Raw genomic sequence first — 18,667 nt, 5'->3', positions numbered from 1 at the left:
CCCTGCAGACCCCACCAGCGCGCGGGCCTTCCGTGGCGCGCGGCGCACGCGAGTGACCTCAGCACCGCGCCGGGGGCTGGGGCCAGGCCTCGAGGTGTGCCGGCGAGGGGTCCTGGTGTGGGAATGTAGGCGCCCGTGGCGGCTGCCTGGATGCCGGGGAATCAGGAGCGGCCGAGTCCGTCCCGGATCCTGGCGGCCATTTGCCGAGCGCCGTCCGTATCCTCTCTCGGGCTTCCGGGTGGCTTGTTTTGGCTCTTCAGGCTGACTCTTTAGAAAGTGAGCTGGAAGTGTTTCAGGCATCGCTAAGGACGCCGGAGCCGGCGAGGCGGGGCGGACGGGGCGGAGCGAGCCGATCCGGCAGTTCCCGCTGTCCTCCCGCCGGGGATCTGCTCCTCCGGGTCTTGAGCCCCGCGCCCGGGGGACCCCGACTGCCCCGCCACCCGGCCTCGGTGCGGCCCGGGCTCGCCCCCGATGGCGAGGCCCTGGGTGTGCGCGGCCGGCGCCGGCCTCCTCCTCGGCCTCCTGGCCCTGCACTCGCGGCTCTGTGGCTCTCCGGTGAGCGCGGCGGCCAAGGGCCCGGGGCGGCGGACGAGCGGCTGGGCCCGGCCCGCGGCGTCTCCTGTGCTGCGGAGCCTGTCGGCGCTGTCCCCGTTGTGCGCTCTTCCCCTCCCTCTGCACTCTCAAACAAGTGGCAGACTTGGGTCTTGGTCTTTAGACGTAAAAGTCCACTTCGTTGGAATTGTTTCCAATCCAGCAAACCTTGGGTAAGGCATGCTTAAAAACCTGGAAGGTAAACTGAATCCAGTCTTCTGGTTTTATTTAAGATTTTAAAGAACTTTCCTCTTAAAATTTCCTGGAGAACGGAAAACCCTCTTTACCGGCTGGATGTGGGTTGGCCTAAGTATTCAGAATACTTTACTGGAGCAACATTTTGTGTTGCGGTTGACGCCCTCAGCGGATTGGTTTACGTAGCGCAAGTAAGTAGAAGTTATAAACTCAAAGGAAACAAGTCTTCCTGTTTTACTGTACTAGGGAACCGTTTGCATTTGAATTGTGCTAATCGTGGAATTTATTTTTGAGTCACCTTCAGTAATCATTTTGGTTTTGAGTTTGATAGATGATATTGTTAGGTTTTGATGTTGCTTTTCAAATGTTAATTTTTTTGCTATCAAAATAAGAATTGCTTTCACTTAAAAGGGATCTCACCTAAGCAGTTACTTTTGTATGCCTTCAGAGAGGAAATAACATCCCAAAGGTGTTAGTGTTCACAGAAGACGGATATTTCCTGCGAGCCTGGAATTACACGGTTGACACGCCTCACGGCATGTTTGCAGCCAGCACACCTCGTGGGCAGTCTGTGTGGATCACGGACGTAGGAAGTGGTATGTGTAGTAATGTCTATTAAACTACAGCATTGCTGGAAACCACCTCGCTGCCGTGTTCCTGCTTGCACGTTTTAAAATCAATTGCTGAGTCTGATCGTAATTTCTGTAATGATTCATGAAATCACTTGTTTCCAAAAAAATCTTCATTTTGCCATTCTGCAAAATCAAGTTTAAAAAGCAAGCTGCAATTACAGTCTTATCATTAATCAGGGATTTTTCCACTTTAAAGTATCAGTTGCTCTTCTCAGACTAAGTAACTCTAAACTGTGACGCCAAGTAAAAGGACGCTCACTAAAACTGAAGGAATGGAGCCCTTACCTCCTTTTCCTTAACTAGTTCTCTCACGAGATTGTGCTAAGAAGCCATAAGTGCTTTAATTACCCAAAGTGCAAAGATTTGCGGAAACTGGTGTTAATATTTCTGAAATCCCCCATACTGCAGAGTGTCTGAAATCTTCCCTCCATCAAATAGTCTTAGTAGAATATGCTGAAAAACAAAATACTCAAAATTGAGTTTACAGCCATGAGTGTTTTTAGAGAAAGGGGTTTACAGGTGCTTTCAGTTTAAGACAAGGTAGTTAGTTCCAGAGAGCACCTGGCATTGCCTTGGGGTCTCAGGAAGGAATGGGATCACAGGATGAGATTCCTAGTAATCCTTAGCGTGGCTACATTCGCTACTTGAGGCAAATACTGTTTCCCAGATCTAACTAATTTAGCTACCGTTTTTAAAGTTAGTGATGTCTTGGTTTTTATAAGTAGTGTCATTCGTTACCACATCTGTTCTCAGGACCCGAAAGATTTCTCAGCTTCAGCTGATGATCCATTTATTTCTAAGCTGATTTTTGGACGATAAGATAAACCAAAATATCTAGATTAAATCTAAATTCGCTGTAATGAGAGTTGACCATTTTCACTTTTTCCCACCTAGGATTCCACTGTTAAAGACCTCTACTTTGTAATTAATTCCATCTATTTGATCCATTCTAATAGTCCCACAAGTAAAATGAACACAGGTGATCTCTTCTCTCCATTAGAGCTTTTCATGCCACAGTTTTTGCACTCCTTTCCATTTTTCAAAGGAATAAATTCCCTACAAGGGACATATGGCTGAAAATCAACCATTTTTAAAAAAACATTGTTTACTACTTGTCTTAGCCAGCCAAAAGAGTCCTGATGCAAAGTACCCAGAAATCTTTTGGCTTTTATAAAGGGTATTTATTTGGGGTAAAAGCTTACAGTTACAAGGCCCTGAAGAGTCCAACTTAAGGTCCATAAGAGGTACTTCCTCACCCAGAGCCTGTTGCCAGGTGTTGAAGCAACGGGCAGGCGATGTCCGCGAGGCTTCAGCCATCCTTTCTCAGGGCTCCGGGGCCAGCTCCTTCCCATCTCAGCTCTAGTTGGGAGGACCCCTTTCTTTCCCAGCTCAGCTGCTCTGGTCTTTTAGACACAAGGCCAGCTGTAGGCTGTTGAGCTCGTCTTTCTTCCCAGGATCAAAGTCCTCTCCTCTGCCGGTTGCGTGAAACTCTCTCTCTTCCTCTGTTACCTTTTCTGGGTGTCTACTTCTGTCTTCTTGACTGAGTGTCAGTTTGTGTAGCCCACCAAGGGGGCAGGACCAACCCTGCAGGCCCTAATGGTGGAGTCAGTAATGGTGGACGCAAAGCCCTAAGCGTGATTAATCAAGTAAATGTAAGCCTTTGAATTTAAATCAATCAAAGGGCATGCCCAGAGGAACAATGTTTACAAACCTAATCAGTAACTCTTCTTTGTAATTACTATCACACTGCTGCCTAGTATTCTATCCCTTTTGCTAGTTCTTTGGAAACTGCTAATTCTTTGGAAAGCTCTCTTTGATAACGGGTGTTCTATTATTGATGCAAACTTCATATTTAATAATACATTTTTTTTAAGGTAGAGTTTAATGCAAGCAGATTCCCTTTATTTTCATTAAGCTCAGCGTATCCCACTTGTCTTTTGAGCACCTCCCAACTAGAGTTTTAGTCTTATTTTCCTTCAGGTTGATTTCTGTAAACTGATTTGTCCCTGTTTATTAATGCATGAATTCATAGTTTTGTTAGACAATTTTAACTGAAAGAAATTTTAATGTAAGTGAAAAGATAAGATGTTAGTGATTTAGAGTGATTATTTCCTTCTTATGAAAGGAAAGTTAATAGGTTGAATTTTGAATTTGTTTGTAGTAGGAGAAATTGTAGTTTAAAAAAAAATCTTTATTGTAGAGAACTTTTTCATTGACCTATTGAAATTTGAGGTCTGCCCATGAATGTCTGAAATAAGTTTTCGTATGTGAGTTGTGATCATTGAGTTTCACTTTAAAGAAATGCTTATTCAGGCTCACAAGATTCAAGAAGAAAATGGTACTCCATTTATTAACATCAGGTTTCTGTAGAAATCAAAACTTTAATTCTATCAAAATTTTACTCCCAGTTTATTTGAGAAATGTGAATGTACAGTACTATTTTTGAAGTTGTATGTCTGTCTCTACAGGACCCTATGGCCACACTGTTAAAAAGTACACGTCCTTTGGTGATCTCGTTCAGGTCTTGGGTACCCCAGGCAAAAAAGGCACTGGTTTGAATCCCCTGCAGTTTGATAACCCTGCAGAGTTATATGTAGAGGACACAGGAGATCTTTACATTGCAGATGGAGATGGTGGACTGAATAACAGATTACTCAAGCTGTCCCAAGGTACATGACTTAATTTTGTATGGTGTTGTGAGAAGTTTATCTCATAAATTGAATTTGATCTGTTTGATGCTAGATATAATGTTGTAACTGTGTTGTCTAGGAAGCTGCATGTATGGGGCTTGCGTGAATTACTAGGAAAAAACTAGAAAACAGGTGTTTGGCAGGACCAACAGTAAGTGATTCTGACACAGGCATTTCCTCAAAAGGAGCTGAGTGTGCTGGGCTCAGGAGTTGAGTGGGTACCATAGCCAGGTAGGGGTGGGGTTAGGAGCCGGACCGGCGTCCCACGGCTGGTCGGTCAGTTGGCAGTTGAGTGTGAGCCGTGCCCTGTCGGTGTTACTCCAGGGGCAGGCCCAGTGCAGGTGAAGCAGGACGACAGGAATGCGGAGGAGGAGACACCAGCATGCTGGGGGGTAGGACACCGTGCTCGTTGGCCAAAGGGGTGCTGTGCAAAATGCCAGAAGCCTGCTGGTTTTTATAAAGAATATTTCTTTGGGGTAGGAGCTTACAGTTGCCAGGCCATAAAGCATAAGTTACTTCCTCACCAAAGGCTGTTGCCACATGTTGTAGCAAGATGGCTGCCGACGTCTACCAGGGCTCAGGCTTCCTGGGTTCCTCTTTTCCTGGGGCTTGCTTTTTTCTGGACTCAGCTTCTCCATTTTCCCTACAAGGTCAGCTCTAAACTATGAGGCTCTCTAGGCTTTGCCTCTCCACAAGGCCAGCTGTAGACTTTGAGGCAAACGGCTGTCTCTCTCTCTCCGGGGCTTCTGTCGTGTCTAAGGAACTGTCTCTCTTCCTTTGTGTTCTTCTCCTGTGTGTTCACTTCCTGGGGCTTGCTTCTCTTTCCTCACAACCAGGGTCCTTGGTGGGCGTCCTTCCCGGGGCTCCAGCATCAAACTCCAACAGCACAAACTCCAACTCTGTCCTCTGCCATGTCTTTTATCTGTGAGTATCCACCCACCAAGGGGTGGGGACTCAATGCCCTGTGATGTGGCCAAATCAAAGCCCTGATCATAACTTAATCATGCCCAGTTACAGACCAGTTTACAAACACAGTCCAGTATCTATTTTTGAAATTCATAACCATATCAAACTGCTACAGGTAGGATACTGTATTAATCAGCCACAGGGGTGCTGTGCAAAATACCAGAAATCTGTTGGTTTTTATAAAGGGTACTTATTTGGGGTACAGTTACAGGCCATAAAGCATAAGTTACTTCCCTCAGCAAAGTCTATTTTCATGTGTTGGAGCAAGATGGCTGCTGACGTCTGCGGGGGCTCAGGCTTCCTGGTTCCTCTCTCCCCAGGGCTTGCTTCTCTCCGGGCTCAGCTGCTCTTCTCCTCTGTGTGCTTACTTCCTGGGCTCCAGCGCAAAACTTGGAACTCCCTTCTCTGCAGTGCAGTTTCTCTGGGACTGCCCAAGGGGACAGGGATGCAGTGTCCTACTGACGTGGCCCAATCAAAGCTTTAATCCTTACTTAATCAAGTAAAAGCATGCTTCTGGATCCACTATAATCTAACAGGCCCAGTGGGACAGACCAGTTTACAAACTATCCAATATCTGTTTTTGGAATTCACAAGCAATAGCAAACTGCCACAGGTAGCTTCATGAAGGAGGCAGTTCTCGAACTAACCTGCTCTGGTGGGGCCTCACTCAGGGCTGGGGTCGGATTATGTGACTTCTGGGAAAGAAGCTGAAGGTGCACTTTTTAAATAGTGGAAAATAAGATCTGGGGTGTCCTTGAAAGCATATCTAAGGATTTTTTAAGTGATCTTTTTGCCTGTAAAGAGTACCTCATGTCTATTAGTGAAAAAACAGTGTTACAGAAACAGAGGTTTTATAAGGCAGAGTAGTACATCAGGAAATATTTGGAGAGAGTGCTGTGATTTAGAGTCTTTGTAGTCAGTTTGTCCCACAGTGACCAAAGTTGGTGGGTTACAATTAAAGGGAGGTGGGGTGGGGATAAAGCAAGGCTTTGTCATATTGTGTGGTGTAAAGAAACAACCAAATTTAGGGAGCATTAAATGTGGGTAATGTAGGAGACAGACAATAAACACTGAATTTTTAGGCTCAGAAGAATGATGACACCAAACGACAGGTAAGTGGGAAAGGAGAACCAGCTTGAGGGAAAGGATGATATGAACCCTGAGCATAATGATTTTGAGGCAATGATGGAAAATTTAGTGGTGATCATTAAAGAAGTAGATGAATTGCTTGAAGCAGAGAAGGATTTATCGGCAGGGCAAGGGTTAGAGCATAAGAATTAGGTAAATGAGTCTACAAACAAGAAGCTGGGAAAGCATGGTCAATTGGGGATGTAATTGAATAGTTTTTTTTGGTTTGTTTTAAAGATTTATTTTTTATTTATTTCTCTCCCCTTTCCCTCCCCCCCCCCAGTTGTCTGCTCTCTGTGTCCATTCGCTGTGTGTTCTTCTGTGACCGCTTCTGTCCTTATCAGCAGCATCAGGAATCTGTTTCTTTTTGTTGCATCATCTTGCTGCGTCAGCTCTCCGTGTGTGCGGCGCCATTCCTGGGCAGGCTGCACTTTCTTTCACGCTGGGTGGCTCTCCTTACGGGGCGCACTCCTTGCACGTGGGGCTCCCCTATGCCGGGATACCCCTGTGTGGCAGGTCACTCCTTGTGCGCATCAGCACTGCGCATGGGCCAGCTCCACACAGGTCAAGGAGGCCTGGGGTTTGAACCACGGACCTCCCATGTGGTAGATGGATGCCCTATTGCTGCAACTTATATCAGAAACTGTAACGAGTATATATGCACAAGATACCCCGTATGTCTTCCTTGCCAAGTGTCATGTTGACCCCTTACAGATTTTGCAATGCTGTGGCTGCGTGGTGGAAATGGGACAGGGCCTGCTCAGTTCAGCATACCGCACAGCGTCACTCTTGATTCAGCTGGTCGGGTAAGAGTCCAGCACCGCCGGGGCCTGGGCAGCTCCCCTGGGGTCGGGGTGCCCACAGGGACTAAATAATGGATCAGGACATAAAGTTAGCTGAAAATTTAAAAGTTGCAATCCTGCTAGTGAAACTGCTCTACAGATGTTTGAATATATTTTCAGTTCTGGAGAAACTGACCAACAGCGAGGAGAGCAGTAAGTTTTGGAAGCTAGTGGAGGAGAGCACCTGGGCAAACCCTTGTTCTCGACATCTCTGCTTTGGGGAGGAGGAAGCTTTAGCCAACAAATTCTGTCAGCGTCTTCCTTTCCACCCCCACCTGCCAACACCTCACCCCTCCTGTGCTTCATCCGCCCTTCAGGTTTTAGCGCAGTTCACTTCTTTGGGGTTGCCTTCCTGCGGCCAAGCCCCAGGAGAAGCCAAGTGTTAGTTTCTCCTCCTGGTTTCCTGTGGCTGTGGGATCTCAGGAAAGATGCTCTCCTGCTGTGGCCAGTGGCCTTGCTGCCCCCTGCTGAGGACACGTGCTCAGGGGCTCGGGCCGCTTGGAGCACAGCGGCCAGCCGGGGGCTGCTGACCCAGTGCCTTGGCCGTGGAGGGGTTGACGGTGAAGTTCAGGACCGCCGATGTATCTCTCGTGTCTTACTGTGGATTAGCAAATTGTCTGAAGGGCTGGGAGATAACTGACTCTGTGACCTTGGTGTGTAGGTTGGGGATTAGAAAGTTGAAAATCTGCCTTTACCTGCTACCCTGCAGGGTTCGGTTAATTATTCCCTCCTGGGATGAGAACAAGGTGGAATTCCTGAGCACACAGCACAGGGACCCGCCAGCCCACCGGGCGGGTCGTGGTGGTGGGACTGCGTCGTGGTTTCCTGCAGCCTGGAGGCCGTGTGGCGGCGGCACTGGCGGCACTGAGCGATGAAGGAGTGATAGCACTGCACCCTTGTGTTTTATTATAATAATAGGGGTTTTGTGTGTTTTGGCCTTTTTTTTTTTACTGTAACAAAACAGAGCAGACTGAAAGAAACTATTCTGAGCGTTTTACATGATTAACTCATTTAATCATCACCACAACCCACTTGAAAAGTTATTTCCAGAGTTAATGACGTTTCTTAAACAGGATTTCCCATAATCAGGATCACTGAGTAGGAAAGATGATGCTAACAGCCCAAAGAGTCATTCAGTCCTCAGTTCTAAGCTGTACTTCCTTCCTGGTCATTTTCCTGAGACAGTGTTCTCAGGATCTTTGAAGAAACCCATCCTTGTGGAAGAGTCCTGGGCCAGGGAGGACCTTGAGAAGCTCGCCTATGAAGAGTCGGCAGCCTTTCTAGTAGGGCGCAGTCAGTCTGCCTGCTGGAGATGAATTCAGTGGCTAACTTCTCACCCATTGACAAAAGAAGAGTTGAGGTTACTCTGAAGCAATAGTTCCTGAGTCCACACACCCAGAAATCCAGAGCAGCGCTTGGGGTTTCCTCTCCAAGTGGCCCAGCACGTGGGGCCTCCCTCGGGAGCAGCGCTGTGGGTTTGGCGAGTGCCTGGCCTCCTGCTCGCCCGCGCCCGAGGGGCAGGCCGCTGCCGGTCCCTCTGGCAGTCCACCCCAGGGCCCGGCAGGTCGGCAGGCCTTGGGGAGAGGGTGCATTGCCGGCGGCAGGTGAGGGCTGCGCTTCTCAGCCTCTGCTAGTCCCGTGCATTCTAGATTTTCACAGAGTTAGTAACCGGAAGGCACAGGCTGGGCTCTGGGCAGGGACAGATGGCCCCCTAGCTGGCGGCTTTCGCTTCAGACCAGCAGCTGACCACGCGCTGTCTGGAGTTGGGGTTTGTGATCCTTAGACCGCCCAGCCCGCAGAGGTGAGGCATGCGAGCTCAGGAAGCAGGCCTCTTCTCTCCCCGCCCTCTTCTCCTCTTGTCGTTGTGGATCTTTTCCAGAGGCTTTTTTTTTTTTTTTTGGTTTGTCAGGTGTGGGTTGCTGACCGAGGAAATAAAAGAATCCAAGTGTTTGATAAAGTCACTGGAGAATGGTTAGGAGCCTGGACTAATTGTTTCACAGAAGAGGGACCTTCTTCAGTCCGGTAATTGTTCTTCATTTCAAATGATTGCTTTATTTGAGTAGCCAACTGAAAATTGAACATATTTATTGTTAATTTTAAGCAGGGAAATAAGGAGACTGGGAGGGAGACATGTATTCAGAGAACACATATGCCCCAGCAGAACAGGCGCGGCTGTGCTCCCAGTGCACCGGGGGCGGGGTGGGGGGGGGAACAGGACAGGGCAGGGTCCCTGGGTGGGAGCTGTGTGCACTGGCGCCCTCCTGAGCCTTCACCCTGAGGCACATTTGGTAAATTTGTAAACATAGACCAGAAATCCAAGCCTGAGTCGTGGCACCGGAGTTAGCCTCCCTCTGACCCTGCCTTGGTTTCTTTTCCTGCGGTGCCTTTTAAACCGCTCACGCTGAGCTCGGGCTGCGTCTGTCATTGCAAACCTCTCCTCACAAACAGTTCAGTCCAATACAAGCTCTGCTGCCATGAACCCTCAGGTCACGGTGCCCCTTGCTCAGCCCCGCGGGGACGGGTGTTTCAGAAACGAGCGTTTATTTAGCATGCATTGCCCGTAACTGCCTGGCCTGTCTCCCTAGGTTCACGCCTGACGGGCGGTACCTGGTGGTGGCGCAGCTGGGCCTCGGCAGGCTCTTGCTGGCGGCCGCGCCCGCGGTGGGCCGCGTGGGCGTCTGCTCCGTGGTCAGCACCATCCAGCTGGCGGACGAGGTGGCCCCGCACCTCCTAGACGTGGACGGGAGGACGGGAGCCATCTACGTGGCCGAGATCGGGGCCAGACAAGTGCAAAAATACGTCCCTATGAAGAGCGATTTCTCCTCACCTGCCTCGTGACTTCTCTTCTCCTGGAGATCTTTCAGTGAAAGTCCAGAGTCTCAGATCCATTGTCAAGTTCTTAAAAATGAGATACAACTACAAGAATATGTTTATTTTTACCTAATCTGGTATCAGGAAGATTTGTTTTTATATCATTAAGAATCACATGTTTGCTTGCCTTTCTTGGAACTTAGCTTACTTGTAAATGCCTAAGGATATTTTAACAAAATAAATGTAATTCTGGAAAAATGAGATTAGAAAGAGGGACTCACCCAGTTAAATGTCCCGGTAGATTAGTTCTTCCTGGGGAAAATGGGCACAGAAATAGGTTGAGAGGCTATTGGGCTGAATTTCACTTGAAGAAGTGTTTTCACCTCAGGTAAAATGAACTGCTGGAGAGATGACGAGCCTGTGTGCCATGTGTTATACTCACCCGAGCGCTGGGTCCTGACCATAAGATGAGCGGCAGGCTTCCTCTGCCTTTCCAGGAGCTTGTGGCCGTGCGGGAGGCCCCGGGCCACCGTGCCGGCGCGGTGACAGCAGTGTCCAGCTGCAGTGGGCTCCGGCTTCCTGCAGGAGGAGAGGCCAGTGCCAGGGGCGACTTGAGCAGGACTCGGGCAGCCCCAGAGCGGGCCAGGGAGTGGGGAGGGCAAGTGTGGTCCTGTAGAGAGCGTGCTCAGCTCATGACTGGGCAGGGTGCTTTGTGTTTGTTTTGGTAGGTTTTCTTAATAAAACCCCAACTTGGCTTTGGTCCATTAGTGATAAGCTACTCAATACCAACCTTTAAATGTAGGAATAAAATGATATCTAAGCACTTTATTGAAAGGGAGTTATAGATAGCATTGAAAACATGGCCCCTTCTTACTGGTTCTTAGCTAATTTTTTTTTAATGTGAACTCCGTTCATTCTCAATATTTATCTTCTTGAGTTTCAGAGGATTATTTATATGGAGATGAGATGTGTGCAGAACACTTGGAGATACTGAGGAATGGTCTCCTGTTCTATTTCTACCCCGCCTTCTCTCCCCACTTGTCAGAATATTGGCTCTCCGGTGCAGACTGTCCTTCTTTGTCCTCATTCGGGCTGTGTTTTGGTGGAACGTCGCCATCTATGGTCTTTCAAATCGTTTTCCCCCTTTATAATGTTACCCCCTCTCCATTCCAGGTTATACTTTACAATTAACTTATCACTCGTGTGGGTGGAGCCTGTTTCCCAGACATCAAGGGACTCACACTTGTTTTAATACTTGGGTCATATCTAAATGCAGTGAAGGAGGTAAATCTGCCAAAGGAATTCCCACCCCGTGTGCCTAGGCCACTTACAGGTGTGTTTGCGCCTCTGCTCACGCTCTGTGATCATGAGTGATCACTTCTCTGTGCCTTCGTTTTCTCTTCAGTAGGCGGACATCTGCCCTTCACCTGCACAGAGGCAGTGAGGGTCAGCTGTGCAGTGGGGCCAGAGGGGCCCGCTGAAGTCCTTGTCCAATAAACACATTTTATCGATGAAGGTCCTTTAAATGTGATACTTAACCGATGCCAACATAGGTTTGCCTTAATTTCGCCTTGGTTGCTCTTATCAAAATGCATCTTCCTGGACTTTAGGCAGGTTAGCTAATATGGTAAATTGATTTGGATGAAAGAGAGTAATTTGAAGCTTTGTTTATAAGCCAGGATGAAAAGGACAAATGTTTCTTTGAAGGAATGCAAGTTAGGTAAATGGATGTTGTCATTTTCTAAGTGTTTTATTTACCCTTGTTTTATACCAGATTCCTTTTGTTTGTTTTGTTTTGTTTTGTTTTCAGGAGGCACCGGAACCGAACCTGGGACCTTCCGTGTGGGAGGCGGGGGCTCAACCACTTGAGCCACATCCGCTTCCCAGATTCTTTTAAAAGTTGTTGAAAATATCATGGTTGTATTTTGCTAAAAAAAAAAAACTTTGTTATTAACATACTTGAAATCCATAGTATTTCACTTTTTTCTTTGAATTAATTAGCTAAATGAATGAGAAATGTGTTTTCTGTAAATAAATACAAATTAAAATTTTCTGACTTAACAATTAAAGTTTGATTTTATTATCATAGAAGCAGTTTATAACACCTTACTCCACTGAAGAATTTCAGTCATGAAATCATAAGTTGGTTCTGCGAGAATATCCCCCTCTTCATTCCCCTGTAAAGCACAGGCTGAAGTGCTTAAATCTGATGAGAGGCTGTTCTAGGAGATTGAAGCAGCGCAGCTTGTTTGGAAATGGCAGGTGGGCAAAGGGAAGGGAAGTGGAGGACAGCAGTGCTGCCTTAGAAATGGAACCTCTCTGTGCCTCAGCTTTCCTGGTCTCTCCGGGCGTAGGGGGTTGGGCTCTAAATCAGGAAACCAAAAGCTGGAGGGGTCGTTCCTAAGCTGCAGTCTACAGCAAGCCGGAGGGCCGGCATTCCTGGCAGGCCATGGAGCAGGGAGCAGACAGCCACAGGCCCCAGGCTGCAGGCTGGCGCGGTGGAGCCCTAACTTTGTTGTGCCTTGTTGGTTTTAAATGTTATTGGATTTTAAGGCTGGAAAATTGGATAGCCAGCATTGCAACTGGAACTCTCGGGTTTTTGCACCTTAGGATCACCAAAATAAGTAATTTAGAATCATTAAAAATGTCTAAATTTATAATGACTTTTAATTTTTATATTCTCTGCTATACGTTCTTCAGTAATAATCAGATAAGTTTTTTAAAAAGTCAGAATAAATGAGCTTTATTCACTTGACAGAAATGTATATGCTACAGCGAGCACTTCGGGCGTGGCAGCGCATCAGTGTCCCTTGCCCTGTAGGTTTGTTAGCTAGTTGGAAACAAACTACACAAGCCTGCACCTCTCAGTTCACCCTGCTGGGCGCCTGTTTTGGAACTTGTCTTGGTTACATTCTTGATAGAAAAGAGGCAGTAGAGTTCCACTTAAGATCACCATTTCTTGTGTTACCAAAGATGAGCTAATGTCAACCCTTCTTTATACTTTGATTTTTAAATTGATGCTCCATACTTGAAATTTTTTCCTCTTTCTGTAGCTTGCTTTGCTTAAGACTTGAGAAAACTGGTTTACTCACTTTGTAAGGGTTGTTGGACATTTTTACTGTTTAATTGAACTTTTTCATATTAAAAAAAAAAGGTTAAGTCTTTCAATAATTCAAACTAACAGCCAGAAATAAATACTCATTTTAAACAAAGGTGAAACTATAACTTGGAAGCGTGAGTTTAGTACAATAAAAATGAATCCATATTAGCAGGGAATTACTCTTTTCCTCCCAACAATTTTTTTAAAATCAATTTTTCTTGTGGATGCCAACTTTACAAATAAGAAAATTTGGTTATTTACAAAGGGGCCAAGTTTTCTCTCCAGAAATAGAAATATGCTGCCTTCTTGAACCCTAAACTTAGCTTCCAAAAAAAAAAAACTGTGCGCTGGGTACTTATCCATAGAATCCATGAGTTTATACAGTCAATTAATCCACTAACCACTCAATAACCAGTACTGCCTTTTGTATGTGAGAACTGAATAGATTTTGAACAATGAAAAATACCACTGCTGGAAACTTTCCCCTTGCGTTGTAAACATGTAACAATATTGTTATAATTTAATTCTTTGTAATTAGTAAAGATACATTGTAACAAACTGTAGGTAGGTTGTCTTTTGAATAAAATCTTTTAAAAGGTAAATTAATTTGCTTGGGTTGTCACTGGTTTATATCCTACACTTGCTTCTTTTTTTTTTTTTAAAGATTTATTTTTCTATTTATTTAATTCTCCTCCCCTCCCCTGGTTGTCTGTCTTCTGTGTCTTTTTGCTGCGTCTTGTTTCTTTGTCGGCTTCTGTTGTCGTCAGCGGCACGGGAAGTGTGGGCGGCGCCATTCCTCGGCAGGCTGCTCCCTCCTTCGCGCTGGGCGGCTCTCCCCATGAGTGCACTCCTTGCGCGTGGGGCTCCCCCACGCGGGGGTCAGCACCCCCTGCGCGCATCAGCACTGCGCATGGGCCAGCTCCACACGGGTCACGGAGGCCCGGGGCCTGAACCGCGGGCCTCCCATGTGGTAGACGGACGCCCTAACCACTGGGCCAAAGTCCGTTTCCCTACACTTGCTTCTTGATTTCCAGCCCCCTTGCCACTTCATTCTCGAGAAAGAGGGCAGCGCTCTTCCTCGCAGTCGCACCGCGTGGGTGCAGCCCTGCAGGTGGGCCTTCGGGAGGTGTTACTTTGGGCCAGGGTGTGGCCAGCGAGTGCGGTGGGCGTAGTCGTCTACTGAGACCTGACAGAGGGCCAGGGAAGACCAGAGGGCAACAGACCCAGAGAGAAGGGAGCAGTCGCCCCGTGTGGCAGCAAAGCAAGGTGCCGGGGCCAGCCAGGCACCCAGCCCCGAACGCGGAGCCGGAGATGGAAACACGGCAGTGTCCAGAATTGTCTAGTTTTTTATTCTGTTGCTTGATATTTAAAATTTTATTGAAGTAACTACACTACAGAAAACTTATATGGACCTCCTTATTCTGATTTTATGGAAATGTCAGTGCTTCAACTAGTATGATGTTTTGCTAGTAAATTTCAGTAATTTTCATGTTCAAATTTTCTTTCATTTCTTGGAGTCTTATTAGAATGACTACCAAATCTTATAAAATGAATCTTGGTATCAATGTGTATAATATGTTGATGTAAAGAGTGATGTACAAATTTCTTAGGTTTATTGGGAAAAAACTTTACTTGGTCATAATGTATCACTTGAAACTTTTGTTGTATTTTATTCTTGATGCAAAAGGGGGCAGTAAAGTTCTATTTACATGTTTCATTATTGTTCCACCATCTCCAGAACAAATTTCAGCTTGCTTACAATAGAATACTGAATACATTAAAACATAAAGGATAAAATAAAAATTATGTAGTGGAGAGGAGGAAAGAAAGAATACATGTTTATTCGAAACCTAGACTAATACTAGTTATACCAGTTAAGCAAAGTTAGAGTTTTCTTGTAGCCATGGCAAAGAAGGAAAACTAGATAAACAATCTCATATGGTAGAAAGAATAGATCCATTCTTTAGGAGACAAAGACTTTTACCTGTTATGAAACCCTTCAGTTGTTCCTTGCATGGGTCCGTATAGATAAACCAAACAGTATCTTCAACAGAAATTTAATACAGCATGAAAAAACTTTCATGGGTTTTATCTGATGAAAATTTATCATATGTCAAGGTATAAGGGGACAAGTCTTTAAACCAGTAGCTCAGTAGCAACTTCACATTTGGTGCACACACCACTGACTGGGTGCATTGTCAGATCAGCACTGTCCACTGGACGTGGTGGTGGTGACGCGCTCTGTCCACTGGACGTGGTGGTGGTGACGCGCTCTGTCCACTGGACGTGGTGGTGATGAAGCGCTCTGTCCCCTGGACGTGGTGGTGATGAAGCGCTCTGTCCCCTGGACGTGGTGGTGGTGACGCGTTCTGTCCCCTGGACGTGGTGGTGGTGACGCGCTCTGTCCCCTGGACGTGGTGGTGACACGTTCTATCCACTGGACGTGGTGGTGGTGACGCGCTCTGTCCACTGGACGTGGTGGTGGTGACGCGCTCTGTCCACTGGACGTGGTGGTGGTGAAGCGCTCTGTCCACTGGACGTGGTGGTGGTGACGCGCACTGTCCACTGGACGTGGTGGTGGTGACGCGCTCTGTCCACTGGACGTGGTGGTGGTGACGCGCTCTGTCCACTGGACGTGGTGGTGGTGAAGCGCTCTGTCCACTGGACGTGGTGGTGGTGACGCGCTCTGTCCACTGGACGTGGTGGTGATGAAGCGCTCTGTCCACTGGACGTGGTGGTGGTGACGCGTTCTGTCCCCTGGACGTGGTGGTGGTGACGCGCTCTGTCCACTGGACGTGGTGGTGGTGACGCGCTCTGTCCCCTGGACGTGGTGGTGACACGTTCTGTCCACTGGATGTGGTGGTGACACGTTCTGTCCACTGGACGTGGTGGTGGTGATGCGCCCTGTCCACTGGACGTGGTGGTGGTGACGTGCCCTGTCCCCTGGACGTGGTGGTGACACGTTCTGTCCACTGGACGTGGTGGTGGTGACGCGCTCTGTCCACTGGACGTGGTGGTGATGAAGCGCTCTGTCCCCTGGACGTGGTGGTGGTGAAGCGCTCTGTCCACTGGATGTCCATTGCATGTGGTAGTGATAATTCTCTCTACTGCCCAAGGATGGCAGCCCCAGCTCTTGTGGCCGATAAGCATTTGAATGTGGCTTTTGTGTCTGAGCAATCAAATTTTCAACTTTGTTTTTAATTAAATTTAGATTGTCACATGTGGCTACTGTATGGGGTGTGCAGTAGGTGACTAGGTTTTCATAATCATGGCATGTGTTTCCGCTCAGTAACCTTGTTCATTGTGTAATTTGCCTCCTCGTGCATACCTTGAGGTCATGGATACCCAGCGCAGCCTCAGAACAGCTCAGAGAGTGAGTTAAGCTGAACGTGCGGTGTTCGTTATTGAATCTGCTGCTCAGTATCTCCAGTGAAGGTGGAGCCAGTGGACGGAGTACTAAGCAGAAGAGCTCTCGGAAAGCTTTCAGTGCACATGGATCATGCGTCTGTATCACGCATTTGATCAGCTCACCTCTAGGAAGGTGCCTGTTCCTCTATCACAGCTTTTTTTCCCCTAAGAAGAAATAATTTTCAGGGGAAATAGCTCACATTTAAGCTCAAGCTTTGCCTCACGTAGATTATGTATGTGTCCTGGCAGTGGCGGCTGCACTAATTGCTCCTAATCTCCCACCACCAGGATCCCGGCAGCGACTGCACCATCACAGTTACACCAGCTCAGGCAGCAGGGTGTGCCTGTAACTACTGACTGATGGGTTTTGGGTGCTTTATTCATGGTAAAATTTGGCTTCCTATAATACCGTTTTAAATTTGAGTGATTAATCATTGTTATAGAAATTAATTTTCATCAGTATTGTTAAAACATTTAACTCTAAGTACTTTATTTGTATTTTAAAGCCTAGGCAATAAAATTTACTCAGATTACTACTGCTTCACTTTTTCTTGAACTTTACAGAAAACTTCAACAGTTATCACCCGATGGACATTCTCGTTTTTTCCATATACCTGCAGACTTCCCCAGGCCCGCTGATTATTTTGCATTAAATCCCTGCATCATAACATTTCATCTTTAAGTACTCAGCATGGATTTCTCAAAGATAATTATTTTTCTAAACAACAATGCTACCACTATTCAACCTTCAAAATTAGCAGTAATCCTTAATATTCAATATCAGTCACTGATCAAATTTAGCTCATTCTCTCACATATTTAAAAAATTACCTGTTTGAACCACTATTCAGGTAAAGCCCCTATGTCAACTCGTTTCCTAAGTTTCTTTTTTTCTCTAGGCTCCTCTCCCGCCTCTCTCCTGCTCCCTCTTGCTCTAGCTCTGGACCGTGCTTTAGTGTCCTTTCAGCTTCTCTGGGAGGAAATGGTCAGTGGCCGCGTGGTTCCCCACAGCCTGGCTTTGGCTGGTTCCGCTCCCTGGGGCTGCCTGCTCCGTCGTCCCCTGCGGCTCCTGTAAGTGGTGGTTAGTGTTAGCGGCTCCGGCCAGTGAGTGAGTGGTTTTTTTTTGACCCATCTCAGGTTTGTGGGTGCTGAGAGAGTTTGTCTTTCTTTGTAACATTGGCATCATTATAACTTACAAATGATTATAAATCATTCCCTACATCTATTATTTCAATAGGAATCAACAGTATTTCATACTGATATTCTATCATTTTCTTCTTCATGTAATTAGCTGGAATACTTCCTTAAAAAGAAACTCCCTTTATCCTCTTTGGCCATCCTCAGGTACACCCATCTTGGCATGGCAAGATGAATTCTTGGTCTTTCACTCTATCTACTCGTTTCCAAAATAATGAGTTACGTAGCCTCCTCCAAGGGTGACTAATGAGGATTTTAAAATATGGCTATGAATTCATGAAGTGTTTTAATCTCTTGTAGTCATTATTCTTAATGATGCTTAAGTGTCTCATCTTTAGCAGCTTGTGATTTTTAACATGCTTTTTCTCCATCCCCCTCCTCCTCTCCCCACCCTGCTGTTTTTGCTGTCTGTGTCCATTCGCTGTGTGATCTTCTATATCTGTTTCTCTTTTGTCTTCTCATCTTTCTCCTCTAGGATTCACTGGGATTCGATCCTGGGGACCTCTGATATGGAGAGAGGTTCCCTGGCAATTGTGCCACCTCAGTTCCTGGTCTCTGCTGCGCTTCACCTTGACTCTCCTTCCTCTCTTTTGTTGCATCATCATCTTGCTGCGTGACTCACCTGCTGCGCAGGCACTGGCTCTCCATGCAGGCACTCGCACGGGCACTCGGCTCACTGCAAGGACACTTGGCTCATCACATGGGCCCTTGTGTGGGCACTGTGCGGGCACTCAGCTCACCGCGCAGGCACTCATGTGGGCACGGGCACACTTAACGCCTTTTCTTTTTCACCAGGAGGCCCCAGGGATTGAACCCAGGTAGGCATATGGTAGGCAGAGGCCTTATCACTTGTGCCACATCCACTTCCCTTAATATACTCTTAATTTTTATTAAAACTTATAGCAACAGAATGCCTGTCAACATACTTTGTTTCTGTAACGGTTGACTCCTATTTGTTCGGGGGTGATTGGTCGGCCAAAAGATGAAGGAAAAGCTTGAGTTCTGCCGCGTTACTGCTGAATTGTGCCCTCAGCCTGTGTTGAAGTCCACCCCTGACCTCCGAACATGGCCTCACTTTGACACAGGGACACTCCAGATGGAACTGGTA

General features: G+C 46.8%; 1 protein-coding gene across 1 annotated transcript; it reads left to right on the top strand.

The window, feature by feature from the left end:
- The first annotated feature begins 223 nt into the window (after window positions 1-223).
- On the top strand, window positions 224-13,557 carry NHLRC3 (NHL repeat containing 3). The gene is made up of 7 exons (XM_004475645.4): window positions 224-555; window positions 825-977; window positions 1,235-1,382; window positions 3,887-4,087; window positions 6,917-7,008; window positions 8,954-9,066; window positions 9,630-13,557. The coding sequence occupies exons 1-7, from the start codon at window positions 472-474 to the stop codon at window positions 9,880-9,882; spliced, it is 1,044 nt and encodes a 347-aa protein (XP_004475702.2). The 5' UTR covers window positions 224-471; the 3' UTR covers window positions 9,883-13,557.
- Window positions 13,558-18,667: the final 5,110 nt, after the last annotated feature.

The sequence above is a fragment of the Dasypus novemcinctus genome, chromosome 15 (assembly GCF_030445035.2).
Source record: "Dasypus novemcinctus isolate mDasNov1 chromosome 15, mDasNov1.1.hap2, whole genome shotgun sequence".
Lineage (NCBI taxonomy): Eukaryota > Metazoa > Chordata > Mammalia > Cingulata > Dasypodidae > Dasypus > Dasypus novemcinctus.
This window is presented reverse-complemented; position numbering and strand designations above follow the sequence as displayed.